The following is a 16867-nucleotide window of genomic DNA, read 5'->3' as shown; positions in this document are numbered from 1 at the left end:
ATCATTTGCACGAGAAGTTTACTTGTCCAGGCCCTGGTCTGCAATCGCGACGTTTAGCACTCGGTACAGTCGCAATTGTACCGAAACCGTGACGACGACGACGACGGCGACGACCGCAATCGCACTTGCAATCTCACCTCTCGCTCCCAACTCGCAACCATGACGCTCAAAGATTTGCTCAAGAAAAAGGACAAAATTACCCAGGATACCAGCACCACGACTACACAACGCACACTCTCGCCCTCGATCCCAGAATTCCAGTTCCTGCGCACGACCACGAGCACGCAGGAGACGATCGAACCACCGAGTTTCCCGGGCGACCCTGCGAGAAATGACAAACCTCTGTTGAGCCCCGAGCCGTCTAGTAGGTTTGGACGGTTTAGGAGCAAGAGTAGTGCGGGTGCACAAGGGCAAAGCAGTGGTGCTGGCTGGCAGGGCACTACACCCGAGGTTGATACTGGTGGGAATGGAAACAGCAAAGGCAAACTGTCAGAGCGATTGCACTTTGGACGGTCACGCTCAGCCACCAGTGTTAATGTGCCAGACAATCTGCCCGATGTCGGGGGGGATGGCGTAGCAAGGACAGAGGAAGAGGAAGCGAAGTGGGAGAAGAGGGCCACGGTTCTTGTCGCAGGGGGTCTTGCGCATGGCGCTGGGAGCGCAAGTCAGCCTGGGACACCGGGTTTTGAAAATGCAGATTTTGGGGCGGTGAGGCCTGGGCTTCCGAGAGAGAGGATAGGGAGTGCGAGTGCAGCCGGTGACGAGGTGAGTTTTGTGATTGTGAAAGGCGAGGGATGGGTCGGCTGACGGTGTGATTTAGGAGACTATACAGGAGGCTATACGGCTGCATGAGAAAGGAAGTAAGTGGCTTGGGTAGCTTTTTCAGGAGAGTTGGGAGCTCACGAGATGAGCAGATCTTGAAGCATCAACAGCGCTCTTTGGCAGACTTGCTGAACCCAATGGCGCAAACAATGCTTTGGCACAGGTCCTCTACGGTCTTGCATTACGGTACGTTGATGCCCTATCAAAGCCTGAGGCAATGTCTCCTTGGATCTAACACAGTGCAGTCATGCATGGGGCATCGAGCCTGATCCCTCCCAAGCTGTACACTACCTTTCCATGGCCGCTTCTAATAGTGCGTCCATTGAGTCACTCGCTCTCCAGGCTGGCATCACCAAAGGTGGCGCTGCAAAGGGCGAGCTGGTCCTTGCCATGTACGAATTAGCCAATTGCTTCCGCAATGGCTGGGGGGTGAAGAAGGACCCGGCAGCTGCGAAGATGTACTACGAGACAGCGGCGAATCTAGGGGATACAGACGCCATGAACGAGATTGCATGGTGTTATATCGAGGGCTTTGGGTGTAAAAAGGATAAGGTACGTCGGACATTGTTTTTTTCCATTGCTCAAAGTCTCGTTGAGTTGGTTCTACCTTGCTTTTCTTCACTTGATTGGGTTTGCAAGGCGCGCGTTCCTCCGCTTGCTAGGAATATACACCGAACACAGGCCCCTTCACCGGTCACATTTGCTATATATTCGATTCAAGTGTGTTACGCGACGCTGTACGCCCAACAGTCAGCATTCATCCTTGGCTATTTTTGAGACGCCTTGCTGCTTGCATCTCAGCCACGACCGTGGGGTGCGCATCTGAGACATGCAGACTGCCACCAACATCGCTCGCCTCCCCCGTCACCTCTTCGCCTCACTGTTTGGGCAGCAGTGGACAGCAGCTACTGTTCGCATTGTTGTTCGGCTGATGCGGAGACGGGTGGATAGGATACTGTACTCTATGCACAGTACCGTACCGTCGCTAACGCCTCAATCTAAACCAGTTCAAGGCGGCTCAATTTCTGCGGCTCGCGGAAACGAAGGGGAACAAGACTTTAGGCAATACTTGGTAAGTCCAAACATCTTTCCTTTACACTGCCGCCATGCCGTCATGATTTCGTTTTCCCTTGGAGGAAGCGAGCGAGATGCATCGAGATGGCATCTAGACACACAACGTTATTTGGCTCGTAGCCGCGGGAACAAGACAGCCCGAGCCTCGCGCCGTCACATTGCCAATGAAGGGCACACGATCCACACGATCCACACGATCCCATGGCAGCGCCATCCGCCATACCATCAACTCCCGTCAAATCAATACAAGACGACCAAGTCCCCAAAACGACCATGACGCTGCTCCGGCGCTATCCACCCTCGCCGCCAGCCAGTCTCGACCCGCATCTGCCAAGCGACATCGATTGGCCGTGCGGCTCCCATTTGCAGCCACACCAGTCTCGCTAAGGCGGACCGCACGCGGACACTGCTCGACGGCCCATACGGCATCTCGCCCTCAACCCGCACCAGCAACCTGTCACCCTTCTGCTGTCCTGTTGTTCCCCACACGCCCACTACGAGTCCTCTGCTGCGCTGCACACATCATCCCATTCGGCTGTGACATGGCCGTTTTACCACTTTCGGGCCTCCCCTCCAGCCTCGATTGCGCCGCCATGGACCACTGGCGCGGTTGGGAGGGGGGTTGAAAAAACTGTCATGCTGACCCGCGGCCCTGGGTCGCGTTGCCTGCTCAGACATGGCATTGGTACACGTGGCAGGGTATTGCTGGCTACGCTGTCGTGGGGAGTGCGGGCTGGAAGGGGAGGGTTTGCGACCATGGACGGCGCTGAGCGTTGACCGTGTTGGTGTTTTCTTGTCACTTGTCCAGAGTAGGGTTGAATCGATGGGGGGGGGGTAGAGGGAAAACGACTCACGAGGTGTGTGTGGGTTTGACCTTGTCCTGCCCTCGTCTCGCCTCCTGGTCGCGACAAAAGCCGTCCGCCAGCAACAAACGACGGCAGCCGCGCATCGCGACAGAGAGACGGACGCGAGGGACAGGAAGTTGCGGGAATTGTACCCGCAAGGGCACGACTTGTCTTTTCCTGGACCACACACTGGTTCCGTCATAGTATTCCACTGGGGACCACTCTACGATGGAACCTGCATCAGCCGACGGATTTACCCACCGTACAGCAACAAAGGCCAGACCAGAACACACGCTCTATCCGCCCGATACCTTTCCCCCCCCCCTGGCACCTCACCACTGGACACGCCACACAACTGACAAACCCCATTCATTCATTCTTGCTTGCCTGCTCTTGCTTACTTTCACTCTCACTCTCACCTGCTCTCCCCAGACAACCCCCCATGCTAACCCCTTGTTCGCGCAAACAGGATCTGGAAGGACAAGTACAATCCAAAGTAGGTCTAGCCAGCGTACGCATAGCCATCCACTTGTGAGCGGGCTGTGGGAGGAATCGCGGGCGGATTTCAAGGTACGCGGGGGGTGGGAGTTGGGGGAGGGGAGCGAGTGGTGTGGAGACTGGGATGCGTAGTGGTGAGGCTGGAGTGCGGCGCGTGTGCGTACAGTGTGTGTGTAGGAGTGGTGTGGCGCAGCGGGGCACATTGGTGCTGATGATAGTCATCCTCCTATTCATCCTCATACCCCCACACCCACCCATATCCAACTCCCAACCCCCCACCACCAACAACTACTACAGCAGCACAGAAGCCCAGATGCATTTCCCTATCCTGAAAACTTGGTGACGCTATAGTGGAAAATCCGGGTATGCTTATTGGTTGTTTGGTATTCTTTTGCGCTGCTTTATGTAGGGCTGGGTAGGGCAAAGGGAATGGATGTGTGGGGATAGGTTTTGGGTTGGGGGAGCGAGGTAGGCAGGTTGGGTAGAACAGATGGGTGGGCGAGGTAAGAGGCAAGTTAGCAAGGCTGGATGGGTATGACCTTGCCTTTGACTGTGACTGTGACTGTGACTGTGACTGTGACTGTGCATCACAAGGTGATGCCTGAAAAACGGCAATCTTTGATTTCTCTGCTCTGATCCCGTTTCCATACTATTCCTATCCCCATCCCATCCCATCCCATCTCATCCCATCCCATCTCATCCCATCCCATCTCATCCCATCTCATCCCATCCCATCCCTCCCTCCCTCATTACCAACCCCAACCCGCCTCAAATCCCGGAAAAACGGGGGCAAAACAAACGCCACAAGAACAACAAGACATGTGTATATATAATCAACGAAAAAATCAAGGCTCAATCTCGCGGCAATACACTATTGTGGTGAGAACAAAGGAGAAAGGAATTCCATTTACAATGTATCAATCATGCCGTGCATCAGTTTCCATCAGTTGCCATCAGTGCCATCAGTGCCATCAGTGCCATCAGTGCCATCAGTGCCATCAGTGCCATCAATCATCCATCCATCAATCCACCCATGCAGGAGAGAGTGCCATTTCGGTCACTTCTCGTTCCTTGATTGCCTCCCCACTTCCCCCTAATCATCCATCATCCATCAACCATAATCCATCATCATCATCAACATCTCAACGCTCGCTTCGCTCTGCATCAACAAGTGCCAAAACAAAAAACACAAACAAAAGAAAAGTACAAAGGAAACAAAGGCAAAGTACAAAAGTCAAATCCACCTCGACACGGCAGACCGACACCCGACCACGGCTTCCCACCTCGGCCGGAGAATGAAAACCCATCCCAAAAAAGGAAGAGCAAAAGCCCCCAAGTCCCGCCATGTTGATGCTCAAAAAGAAAATGCCCGACGTTGCCGTCCCAACGATGTTGTATAGAAGTCGCGGCACAGGCCAACAACCAAGAGCGAGGATGGAATAGGAAAGAGAAAAAAAATGGCGATAAAAGGGTTGAGAAGCCAAGTATGCAACTTTGAGACCCTATAGGTGTGTGGGCCCCCCTTCTTTCCCCCCTCCTCTCTTCCCATCCATGTGTGGGAATTGGGGGGGTGGGGGGCCAAGAAGTGAAGTCGCTATGCTGGGTTTGTAAACACAAATGAAATCAAAGCAAAACAGCAAAATATATGCAAGCTTACGCAAGAAAAGGGTGATGTTGGGTTCATGCATTTGGGTGTGTGGGTGTTTGTGGGTGGGCGAGGTGTTCTCGACCCTCAGGTTTCGACCTTGGTCGGGCCATCCGACGTCGTCGGTCGGGACATGGCAGCCGACTCTTCGACGATGCGCTTGAACTCGTGGACAACCTCGGGAGCGATCTTGTCCCAGAGCAGACTGCGAGTGTAGATTTCGGCGGCCGAGTCACCCTTGTTCTGCTCGCGCATGGCGGCCAGGGTTTCGGCCAGGTTGCGACGATGCGAGGGTTGGGAGCCGGGCGAGAGTGGGTCACTGAGCTCGTCCGTCGTCATGCTATATCTTTGGCGAGTAAAGTCCATCGAGGTCAGGCTGTTGTATTGCGCAGGGGTGACGGAGAAGAGCTGTTCGTGCTCTTGGTCCTTGGTCGGGCCGGTGAGATGGGAGTGCAGTTGATCGAGGTGGGAGCCAGAGAGGCCAGCCAGTTCGGAGCCAGAGAGGGTGGTCTTGGGCCAGGCCATGCCCGAAGGCGTGGGTTCCATGCCGGTGACATGATTCGCAATGATGCCTTGCTCGTTCAGCGTGGTAGAGACACCAGCATCCTTGAAGATGCTGTCCAGCACGGTAGCCGAGGCCGCGCGCACCTCATCAGGCATACGTGGAATCGGCGGGGCGGCGGTGCCAGACTTGCTTGCGACAAAGGCGCCACACAAGAGGAGCATGAGAAGAAGGCCAGAGGCGACAGGCTTCTCCTCCTCCTTGGTGCGGGAGACGAGCGACAGTTCTTGCGTCTGTTGAGGGGGCGTCTGCTCGTCCGAGGCAAAGTCGTTGACAAAGATGTAGTTGTCCCAGTCGCTGTGGCCCATGTTGAGGTTGTCCATTTCCGAGGCAAAGTCGGTAAAGGTGGTGCTGGGCGCAGCGGCCATGCCGTTGCTGGTGGCCGCCTCGAGACGTTCGGTGAGGACGGAGACCTTCTTGCGAAGCTCGCCCGACTCGAGCGTGTGGGTGCGGACAAGCTCCTCCTTGTCAAACTGCAGCTGGTTGATCATGTGATGCATCTCCATGGACTCGCGGTGCCAGTTCTCCTTTTCGGCCAAGAGGGCCTCGTACTCGACACGCATGGCGGCAAACTCGTCCTGCATGCTGCACATCTTCTCGATCCAAATCTTCTTTTCCTCTTCAAGCTCCTCGGTGTGCTTCTTCTTTCGTTGCCGGGAGTCAAGACTGCGGTCACGTTAGCTGATGAACGAGGGGAGGAGGAGGAACCAAAAAGGCAGGTGATGGACCCGAGCGAGGAACGCGTGACCAAAAACCCGAGGGAGTTACATACGCGGCCTGTCTGTTGCGGAGAAGTCGTTTTTGTTGCTTGAGCTCCTTGAGGTCTTCTTCGTTGGTGCAGTTTTGGATGAGGTTGTCAATGTTGAAGAGATTCCGCTCGGCCGGGATGTCGAAGCGGGCATTCTTCTTCCGGATGCCGCCGTCACGACGGGGGGAGTAGGAGCGAGGGGGCGTGTTGGGCCTCATCCGCTTGGGGCCCGGCCGTGAATCCATCTCTTGCTGGTTGAAGGCCATCCAGTCCGAGTGGGTGTGGGGCGACATGGGCTGCTCGGGAGCGGCGGCCTGGGGGAAGACGGCACTGGGTCGGACGTTGGTGTTCATGGGCAGGCCGGGGTAGGACATGTGCTGCTGGTCGACAAAGGGGGCGGCACCAAAGTCTCCGGGACCAAAGGGGTTCAGGGCCTTGGGGCCCGTCGGCGTCCTGGATCCAGCATTGTCGGTGACGGGCCACGACTGTTGGCCATAGGTGGCGGCCTGGTTGGGGGGCAGGCGGGCAAAGGGGTTGTTACTTTGCTCGGTGAAGAAGGGGTTGTTGCCGTTGGTGTTGACGACAGAATTGGTGGCCGTACGGTCGATGAACTGGCCGTTGCTAAAGTCTTCCCAGATGGAAGTCTCTGGGGAGAAGACGCCCTGGGTGCTGGTGGAGGGCGACATGAGGACGGGGGTGTCGAGGATGTTGCAGTCCAGGGTGGTGTTGTCGTCAAAGGAGAAGGTCGAAGGTTTCCGGTCCATGGCGTTGATGGTCGAGGACGGCCGGTGAAAATCCATATGATTTTGGGGGTTGGTGGAGGAAAAGTCCATGGCGGGCTCTTTGTAGCAAAGTACCGGTGTAGCCGCGGGACTGGCGGTGTGGATTGCTCTTTTCGGTAATCTCGATCGCTGGGACGGATAACCAGCGAGGGGAAAACAAAGTTCAGGTTGGGAAGATGGACAATCAAACGTGCTAGAAGAGGGGCAACAGAGGCGATGCGCAGTCTCTTGAAGCGAACGGCAGGTGAAAGCACTGAGGCTTGCGTCGTACCTAGTGAGAGGAGGGGGGAGGAGGGGTGGGGAGGGGGGGGGGGAAGAGAGTAGTAGTAGAGGGGGCCGTGTGATGGTGGTGGTGGTGGTGGTGGTGGTGGTGGTGGTGGTGGTGAGTAGTAAGTAAGTAAGTAGGCAGGTGGGGAGACGGGACTAGCGGTAGATAACTAATTGATGGGACACTTGGTGCGGTGGGCGGGGTGCGAGTTGTGTGCGACTGCGACGAGGGGGGGAGGGACCATGGGCAAGCCGGCGTGCACGACTACTTTGCTGGGGCTTGCTGGGGAGGGGGAGGGTCACTCTCTTTCCGTGGGGATGCACGCAAAACCGGGCTAGCGATGCCGATAGGATGCTCTGGGGCCTGTCGGGTAGGCATGCATCACTGCAGCACTCTCCACCCAACTGACTGGCTGACAGCGCTCGGTCGACGAGTGAATGGAGCCGTGGCTGGCGCTGGGGGGGGGGGAGGGGGGGGAAGAGGATGGAAGGGGAGTGGAGTGGAGTGGAGGCCTTCCCCCCCTCTGTTTGCCCTGCACTCTCACGCGAGCCATCGCAGTGACTGCTTCCAACGTGCGTAGCAAAAGTGATGCTGGGGCCGTTGGTTGTTCCGACAAGCGGCCGTCATGGGGAGACGCTGGGAAGGGGAAGGCGAAGGGGGGGTGTGACAATGAGTGTTCATGGCAATGAGAGAGATTCACAGGCGAGCGAACGGGGAGAAGAGAGGGGGAGAGGGAGAGAGGGAGAGAGGGGGGAATGGGAGGATGGAAGGGAAAGAGGGGCCCAGCTTGGTTGGCTGTTTGTCTACCAGTAAGCATAGTATACCATTACAGTACAGGTACAGTACGCACAGTCAGACTACAGAGTACCGGTATACAGTCGTAGACAATGGAACATGGAGAGAGTGCCTGCCTACTCTGTCGACCAGGTAGAGTACGGTACGGTACGGTACGGTACGGTACAGTAGGTTCCCGTGCCGCTTCCACTACTTTGTCCATGGCCAGCTACGACTACGGCAAGTCCATGGTCTCTCAATCGTATCGATGGCAAGTCCCAGTGACTCTATTGTACATAGCCGGTACGGTAGTAGACTCTACCTACCTACAACCAAGTACTACACCCACTCTAGCCCTGCGCGGGCCGGCCCATGAGCCAGCCAGAATTCCGCCGCGGTCATGACCCTCATTCGTCACCGTCTGCCCGCTTCCGTGGTGAAAACTCTGGTCGATACAGGCAAAGACGAGCAGGCCGGCCATGCACCAAGAGGGGCTCTCCCGCGACGCTGGTCCTGACTCTTGCAGCAATCCACACTCCTTGTCCATGTTCGTGTTGTTGTTGGTATTACTGTTGTTGCCGTGGCTGCTGCTGCTGCTGCTGCTGTTGTTGTCGTGCTTGTCGTGCCTTGTCATGGGAATTGTCCATGATGTTTTGGGTAGTGGACGGCGCGCATCATGCCATGGAGAGTATAGTAGTAGGTCAGCGTGTACAGAGTAGTCTGGCTGGCATGGGTAGCGTGTGTGTACCATAGGGTAGTGGGAAGCAAGTCAATCATGGGTGCACATCTGCTGAGCAACACCATCCGGACACTGGACAGGGGGAGGGGGAGGGGGGAGCAAATGGGAAGCACCCGCCTTTTTCCGATCCATCCAGTCCATCCAGTCCATCCCCCAACTTTTGCCCTGCCTCAACACCACGCAACACAGTCCACACACCACACACACACACACAACCTCTCTCTCTCCACACAAGCCAAAACTAAACTACCCGCGACAAGCCTACCTTGCCCCCACAAGTCACCCAACTCTGAGACTCACCATCTCTCTCTCTCTCTCTCTCTCTCTCCTCCTCTCGCCAATCTGCCCACTTTTGCCCGTCAACCCACTCTGCGCCAGACCCCTCTGGTCCGCCATAATGCCATAATGGTGTCATCTGTCCAACTTTCCCTCGGCCGCCTCCCTTGGGACATGGCCATGCCTGCGCACGAGTCATCTCACCGCTCTCTCCCCCACCACCGCCTCGCGCGCGCACTTGCACACACGCACCCACTCCTTGCCTTCCCATGTCTATTTTGGCTCTTCTGTCTTGTCGTCGTCGACGGTGACTATACCCCTTCCTGTCACGCTTTTCCTCTTTGTTTTCTGTAAGCTCACTCTGATCTTTTCTTGAGTGGGGATGGGTCCAAGGCACCAAAAGTAGTTGCATCCCCATCTGGCGGCAGTAGGTATGTACTCCTAGTAGTAGTAGGAGTAGTAGTAGGAGTAGTAGTAGTAGAGTAGTAGAGAGAAAGAGGGAGGAGGAAAGGGGGGCCTTGCTTTGTGTCACCATGTGCGGCAAACACTGCAGCCACCACCCAGCTGTGCTTGCCCGTTCTGTGATCACGGTTTGAGATCCGATGATGCGCCTTGCCGGCTGGTCGGTACGGTACGGTACGGTACGGTACAGGCGATTTACGACGGACTACACTACAGACACTGCCGTACTACCCAGCCCCTAGTCCCTTTGCCCTACTCTACTACCTACTCTAGCAATACCTACCGTACATACTACATACTGTATCCTACCTAGTTTGACTGACTGCCCTGTGCGTCATTCCCACATCTCTCTCTCTCTCTCTCTCTCTCTCTCTCCCTCTTCGAGTTTCTACACATTGCCATGATTCCTATTCAAGTCTCCAACCCTGCTTTGCCCAGCCCCAAGACTCTAAACCTGTCATGCTAACTCTGTCGTCAAGCGCGCCTGCCAGTCTCACACAGTAACCAAGCCCACCGGCCGTGACATGGAATTCCCATAATATCAGTATGAACAAGCAACCAGCCACCCAACCCGTCCATGAAAACCTCCCCAAGCCCTCTCTGGCTCCCTCGCTCCCTAGATAGCCCAGCACTAAAATTAAATCCTCTAAACACAACACTGCTGCACTCCTCCTGCACACTGCGGGCCGATCTCACACAGCCACATGGAGACACGCACTGCGGGCGCTCGGGGACCTGGCTTGTTTGCTGCTGATTCGTGAGGCCTGTTTCTCAGCGTAAGAGGGGGGTGGCGCCGAGTCTGGTACGTGTGTATGCAACGCGGTGTTTTGGAGGGGGGTTTGAGGTTGAAGTTGGATTTTGGATTTTGAGGGTTGAAGTTTGAGGAGGAGGGTAGATGAATTGTACTTTGGACTGCACTGTACTGTATTCACACAAATACTGTCTCAGGAAATCTCCCTCCATCATACAATCCCGTCCTGTCCAGTCTATCCAAGTGTAAAATCAACACACAATCATCCCTCACCTCAACCCCAGATCATCACATTGCCCTGCCCTTCTCTTCTCTTCTCTACTCTACTCTACACCACTCTACACCACTCCCCTCCATCCAACCTACCCTGCATACCACAAAACACAACACAACACCACACCCCCCATCCCACTTCACCGGAACCCACAACCCAGACCACCAAAAAAAACCCCCAGCTCAGATCCCCTCCGCTGCATCGTGACGTTGCCCTCCCAGCCCACACACACAAACGCATCACACACACTCAACAGCCTCATCCCAGCTCGGAAAAAAAAATCAAGCCCCCCAGTCATCCATTGTCAACAACAACAACAACAACAACAACAATGTCAGTAGTACCAACTACAGTACAGTATAGTAGCAGGCACAGTACCAACAACAAAATAACAACACCACCCAACCACAACACCGCACAGCACCGCGTCCGAGCCCAACGCGTGCAGCGCATATCTCGCTCCCACCAGCTCACCCACTTGCGCCCATGCCCATGCCCATGCCCATGCACATGCCCCTCTCCCCATGTCCACAATCCAATCCAATCCAATCCACCTACCGTGCCCACGAAAAAATCCACCCCAGGCCCTCGCGTTCCTATCCCGCCCGGAGGCAGCCAATTGCGGGGCGGGAAAAGATGAGGCTGTAGCGGTGTGTGTGTGTGTGTGTAACCCTTGTTTTTTGGTTTTGGATGGAGGGGGGTTTTGGATGGAGGGGGTTTTGGATGGGAGGGGGATTGTGGTGGTATTGTGGGCATGGAGATGTAGATGCGCGGATAGATGGGTACATGCACGCATTCACTCACACACACACACACATGTACTCACACACCTACATACTCACACACCTACATACTCACACACCTACATACTCACACACCTACATACTCACACACCTACATACTCACACACCTACATACTCACACACCTACATACTCACACACCTACATACTCACACACCTACATACTCACACACTCACACACCTACATACTCACACACTCACACACTCACACACTCACACACACTCGCACACCTACATACTCACACACACTCACTCACACACTCACATACACACAGGACACCTACATACTCACACACACTCACTCACACACTCACATACACACAGGACACCTACATATGCACAACCTCCCCCCGCGCTTCCCCGATTGGCGAGCCATACCTACGTCCCAGCCACACGTTTTTCCAACCCAGTCAGATCTGTGCGGAGGGAGGAATTTCCTCTGGGAATCTCGAGGGGTGGGTGGAGAGGGTGTTGTGTGGTATGTATGTATATGTATGTATGTATGTATGTATGTATGTATGTATGTATGTATGTATGTATGCATGTGCGTGTGTGTTGTGCATAGGTACCGTAGCTGGTGGGTAAGTAGTAGTACAGTACCCGTACCTTGAAGTTCGTAGCTTGGCAGAGTGGGGGGAGGGGCTGATCCCGTCTGCGCTCTTGCGCGCTCTCTGCGCGTAAAAAAAGATTTGAGCGTGAGCAGTATCGAGAATGGGTGGGAGAGTGTGAGTCACATGGCCATGCTGCTTTCAAATGCTGTCGCGGGGTCTTGTCCCTCTCCCGGACGCCCCGCCCCCAATGGGAAAAACAGGAAGAGCAAAGAGGAATGAATGGATTGATAAGAGCCGGACCGAGCGTACCCAGCACGGTGCTATTATGGTTTTTTCTTTACACAAAAACCCCCCTTCCCCCCCCCAGCCCCGCGCAATCCCAACTTTAAATAAACACCTACCGAAGCCTGCGCGAGATGGGGGAAAAAGTGGCCGTGGCGTGGCTGATTGTCGCGATCGCTCACGCTTGTGTATGTTTGCGAGGCCGAGCTCCATGGCGCGAGACTGACAGCGTGAGATACGGCATGGCAACCTATAGCTGTACGCGGATTGATTTTAGTGAGGTGGGACTTTTGTGCTGAAAAGGCGAAACGGATGCGGTAGAGGATCCCATTGATGAGCTGGAGCGCACAACGGGCGTGAGTCAACCAAGTAGGTTGCAAATCTGAAACATTGGACCGCTGCGCGAGCACGGATAGAACGGCCTCAAGCAGGTAGAGCCATTCCACTGTTGTTTCGGACGACGCGTCTCGCTGTTGTTGTTGTTGTTGTTGCGGTGAGGAAGGCGGACGCGCATTTGTCAGATCAGGTAGGGCAGGCAATGAGCGGTCAGCATGTCATTCTCCCTTACGGCCGTGGAGGTGTGTTTGACAATTGTGGGATGAGACCATCGCTCCGTTACCATGACAGGTTACAGGCCGAAGGGTAGACCGTAGCAGCATCTCCTCTCTCGTGCGACCGGATCCTGGAGCTTGGAGCATCCTGAAAAGGCACGTGATTACACCGTCATGGCCTCGGGGATGACTCAACGACAATGGACTGGCCCCCTGAAAACGGCGGATGAGTTGTAAATGAGGTCATGGATGGAAGGACAAGGAAGATAGACACAACAGATGACATGGCACGGAGAGATGGCTGTAGAAAGAACAAGGGTCGACTCGACGCGTCCTCCAGCTTCAACTTGACCGTTGTATTGTATTATTGCCTCTCACTCGTGTGAGGACGTCTGGGCATCTTTGGACGAGCTGTTGCTTTGTGCCATTCAACATCCGCAGAGAGCGAGATTTGGGAGGATACTGACCTTTGAGTGCTCCCTTCCAAATTTCTCATTCTCGCTGATTTGATATCGGCGTGTCTCTCTTCACCCTCTTTTCAAAGTGGTCACAAGTGAGCCGTGGCTATACGATGCGCCTCCTCTTCATATGCCCTCATTGTCGTCCCGAGCCCAAAGCTTCACCGTGCGGTCCTTTCCTCCGCTCACAATCCAGCTCGCGTCGCTCGTTACATCGGTGCTGAACACTGGGCCTGAGTGTCCTTGCAATGTTTTGCAGTGAGCCCAGTCATCGGCAGAGAATATCTGAATATTCTTGTCGAATCCTGATGAGATGACAAACGTCGACGCTTTCTTTGGGATGACTTCGCCTTCTGCAGTCTCTTGAAGTGGTACGCCGCTTGCAGGCCCATCCGTGCCCCTATACCAGCGCAAGTCTGTGACACCTCCAGTGTTTGCGGCAATCGAGTTGGTTTCTCGCATAGCCCGGACATCCCAGCATTTCATAAAACCATCTCCAGATCCAGAGAGTAGACGGTGGCCGTCTGTGGCCCAATCAAGACCGTAAATTGGTTTGATGTGGCTTTCCAACATGTAGATGACACGACCTGTGCGAATGTCCCACACACGTCCAATACTATCCAAGCCTGCGCTTGCAATCAGCGATCCATCTCCGTTGAAGCTCACAGCATAGACTTCCTTGGAGTGGCCTTCCTGAGTAAGAAGCTCTTGCCCCGTGTTGACATCCCACAGTCGCCATGTTGTGTCATCCGAAGCAGAAGCAAGATATCGTCCAGACGGATGGAATGCCAATCGACAGACACGGTCAGTATGCCCTTCGAGAGTCCGTAACGGCTTATCGTCCTCCAGTGACCATAGTTGAATCTTTCCACCGGCGCCGCCAGACGCAAAGTTTACGCTCGAAGTCGATACCTGGCTGTCGGGCAGGGTCGCGCCTGGCATCCAGTCAATACCAGTTGTGCGCTCGGTATGTGCTCCACGATACGCTTTCTTCTGCGTTAGACTCGGTATCTCCAACAGCGTAACTTTGCCACCCCAGGTACCATATGCGATGTATTGGCCATTGGGTGAAACTCGAACGATGCTCACTGGCCGGTCTGCAGTTTGCGATCCGTACAACTCGAACCCCTTCAGCCGGTCTTTGATCTTATTGCGAAACTCAATGTGTGTCTTCAGCGGTATTGTGGCTTCGCGACGCTGGTATGCGATTCGGTCCTTGGCCCGGGGGAGAGAGTATTTGGCCATATCACGTCGCGCATCGAGCAGGGACTGCGTGCCCTGGGTGTAGAATTCCTCCTGTTCATCGCCAGGCGCATCGTCTGCCTCCTGCATTTCTACATCTGCTGCATCTTGGCCAAGTGCCTCGGCAGCGTCAGCCAACAGGGCTCGAAGACGATCTCGTCGCTCCGAAGGTCCTTCACCAAACAGCGTTATGGGCTCTCCCAGCGACCGCAGCTTGGCTTTGACATGACGATCCGCAGTCGGCACTATCAGCTGCGCGGCCCGTCGCTTACGATCGAATTCATCCATGAGGGTCGCAGCATTTTGGTTTCCTGCACCTGGCAGAGCATGGTCGCGGTCGATGGCTGGTTGGGTTAGCCCCTAGCAAGCACCACAGGTGCACTCTGGGAGAACATACGGACGTTGCCAAAGTCGATGCCATCCATTGCGCCATCCTAGACATGTTGATCAGCTTCATGTTGTGAGCATACCGTGTCAGTACATAGACAGCTCGTCAAGCACGTGAAGGCATCTCTCTTGCCTAATTGCCAAGTCTAAAAGCAACTCACCCCGCCATTTTCCTCCTCCACATAGGCCTGACGCGCCGGATGCATACTCATGCTTGTGATCTGTCCCACCACACGGGAAGGTTTGTTGCTGCTCGAGATAAGTGAGCTTCGAGAAAGGAAGTCTGGTTCCCCAGCTAACTATCGGCCGTTCCGCAGTTTAGGCGGTAGGGCTGGGCTAACTTAGCGCCGGTTATGTCATGTCCTATGGGCACCCGTGCTCCAGAGACGCAAGACACCTGCTGTCTGTTTTGACAAGTGGACAAGCCAACGTCAAATTGGGCAATGACCTTTGTCAAGACAAGTCTGACAATCACCTAGGCCACTTGGCAATCTTTTCCGCAAGACAATATCCTCGCCGCCATGCTACTGGTCATGGTACGTACCGCAATCATAGCCCTCAGACGACAGACACTAGCCGGATCGGCAATGACGACCGCCAATGCCCTTCCCTAGGCCAAAAGTCTCTTTTGCCTTCAACATTCATTGTCACTCACACTTATACCGCGATTATGCGCAACAATCACTTTCTGCACCTCGCTATTGTCTCGTCTTCTACGCACTGATTCTTTTGCCTCTAGTTTTGGGCGGTGGCCATGTCATTCGCCATTACCAGCGCCGCGGGTCCCGCTCGGTTATCACAAATGTCGCGACGCGCAACCTCTACAAGCTTCTTCATGTTGGCCCTCTCCGCATCCTCAATGGGGGCGTCTGGACAATCTAGCCGGTCTAGCCAAGTGCAGTACGCCCCGCCAACCTGCCCCCTCAACAGGAACACCTCGCCTGCTACAATCGGGCTGCGATCGTTGCATTCCACTTCACACAATTGGAAAGCCATGCCACAGTTCACCTACCATGTCGCTGCATCCTATTCGGCAAAACAAGACCGTTTCAATGCGGAGCAGAACCTCTTCACAAACCCGCCCTATGACCCCAGCATAAGCAAGGATACCGATGTACGAGAGTGCAAGGGAGCGTTGGACAAGCGGCGTCGGGCAAAGAGTGGTCAAGATGCTTTTTTTTACAGTCAGGTGGGCAACACGAACACGACGGCATTTGGTGTAGCAGATGGTGTAGGAGGATGGGTCGAATCTGGCCTGGACCCCGCCGACTTCTCCCATGGATTGTGCGAGTACATGGCTTGCGCTGCTCGATCATGGCCGCACGGCTCGAACACGACTTCGTTACACCCGAGAGACCTGCTACAGGTCGCTTATGATGAAGTGACCGAGGACCGCAGCATTGAAGGTGGAGGCAGCACAGCCTGTCTGGCCGTCGCAGAACCAAACGGCCATGTCGAAGTGGCCAATCTGGGCGACTCAGGATTCATGCACCTAGGTTTGAACGCCGTGCGACATTTCACGCAGCCCCAGACGCACGCCTTCAATACCCCGTACCAGCTCTCCAAGACGCCCAAGCGCATGCTCGTGCAAATGGCTGTGTTTGGTGGACCCGCAGCACTATCAGACTTGCCCAAGGAATCGAGTGTGACGCACCACAAAGTGCGCCATGGAGATGTGCTCGTCTTTGCAACAGATGGCGTATGGGATAACCTCAGCCCACAGGATGCGCTAGGCATCGTCAGTCGCCACATGGTTGACCTAGGTGCGTGGGTAGAGAAGGATGGAACGCTGGAAGTTGGACATGATCTTGCGAAGCTGGTGCAAGCGGATTCAGCTCGCAAGGCAGATAGCGGGTCCCTCCAAGCTAAGATTGCAACAGCGATTGCGAAGGAAGCCAAGATAACTGGATTGAACACTCGCCGAGATGGACCATTTGCAAGGGAAGTGCAAAAATACTACCCTGGAGAGAACTGGCATGGTGGCAAACCCGACGACATCGCTGCTGTTGTAGCTATTGTGCTTGAGCAGGCACCGCCCCGCGCAAAATTATAATTACATTCTGTCATTGTCTTGT

General features: G+C 54.9%; 6 protein-coding genes across 6 annotated transcripts; 2 read left to right on the top strand and 4 right to left on the bottom strand.

The window, feature by feature from the left end:
- Positions 1-159: 159 nt before the first annotated feature.
- On the top strand, positions 160-3241 carry IAQ61_004446 (uncharacterized protein; the record flags this gene model as incomplete). Its single annotated transcript, XM_066096349.1, has 6 exons — positions 160-765; positions 821-860; positions 915-1008; positions 1068-1374; positions 1830-1894; positions 3211-3241. 6 exons carry the CDS (start codon positions 160-162, stop codon positions 3239-3241), a joined length of 1143 nt encoding a protein of 380 aa, XP_065953667.1.
- Positions 3242-3465: 224 nt separating this feature from the next.
- IAQ61_004445 (uncharacterized protein) lies at positions 3466-3964 on the bottom strand (the record flags this gene model as incomplete). Its single annotated transcript, XM_066096348.1, has 2 exons — positions 3466-3819; positions 3890-3964. 2 exons carry the CDS (start codon positions 3962-3964, stop codon positions 3466-3468), a joined length of 429 nt encoding a protein of 142 aa, XP_065953666.1.
- Positions 3965-4007: 43 nt separating this feature from the next.
- On the bottom strand, positions 4008-7343 carry IAQ61_004444 (uncharacterized protein). The gene is made up of 2 exons (XM_066096347.1): positions 6219-7343; positions 4008-6112 (listed from the first exon to the last, which is right to left on the bottom strand). The coding sequence occupies exons 1-2, from the start codon at positions 7025-7027 to the stop codon at positions 4972-4974; spliced, it is 1950 nt and encodes a 649-aa protein (XP_065953665.1). The 5' UTR covers positions 7028-7343; the 3' UTR covers positions 4008-4971.
- Positions 7344-8340: 997 nt separating this feature from the next.
- On the bottom strand, positions 8341-8652 carry IAQ61_004443 (uncharacterized protein; the record flags this gene model as incomplete). The annotated part of the gene is made up of 1 exon (XM_066096346.1): positions 8341-8652. The coding sequence occupies one exon, from the start codon at positions 8650-8652 to the stop codon at positions 8341-8343; it is 312 nt and encodes a 103-aa protein (XP_065953664.1).
- Positions 8653-13289: 4637 nt separating this feature from the next.
- Positions 13290-15004, bottom strand: IAQ61_004442 (uncharacterized protein; the record flags this gene model as incomplete). The annotated part of the gene is made up of 3 exons (XM_003839044.2): positions 13290-14749; positions 14803-14839; positions 14954-15004. 3 exons carry the CDS (start codon positions 15002-15004, stop codon positions 13290-13292), a joined length of 1548 nt encoding a protein of 515 aa, XP_003839092.1.
- Positions 15005-15546: 542 nt separating this feature from the next.
- IAQ61_004441 (uncharacterized protein) lies at positions 15547-16845 on the top strand (the record flags this gene model as incomplete). The annotated part of the gene is made up of 1 exon (XM_003839043.2): positions 15547-16845. One exon carries the CDS (start codon positions 15547-15549, stop codon positions 16843-16845), a length of 1299 nt encoding a protein of 432 aa, XP_003839091.1.
- Positions 16846-16867: the final 22 nt, after the last annotated feature.

This window comes from Plenodomus lingam (assembly GCF_022343315.1).
Source record: "Plenodomus lingam strain CAN1 chromosome Unknown contig_19, whole genome shotgun sequence".
Lineage (NCBI taxonomy): Eukaryota > Fungi > Ascomycota > Dothideomycetes > Pleosporales > Leptosphaeriaceae > Plenodomus > Plenodomus lingam.
This window is presented reverse-complemented; position numbering and strand designations above follow the sequence as displayed.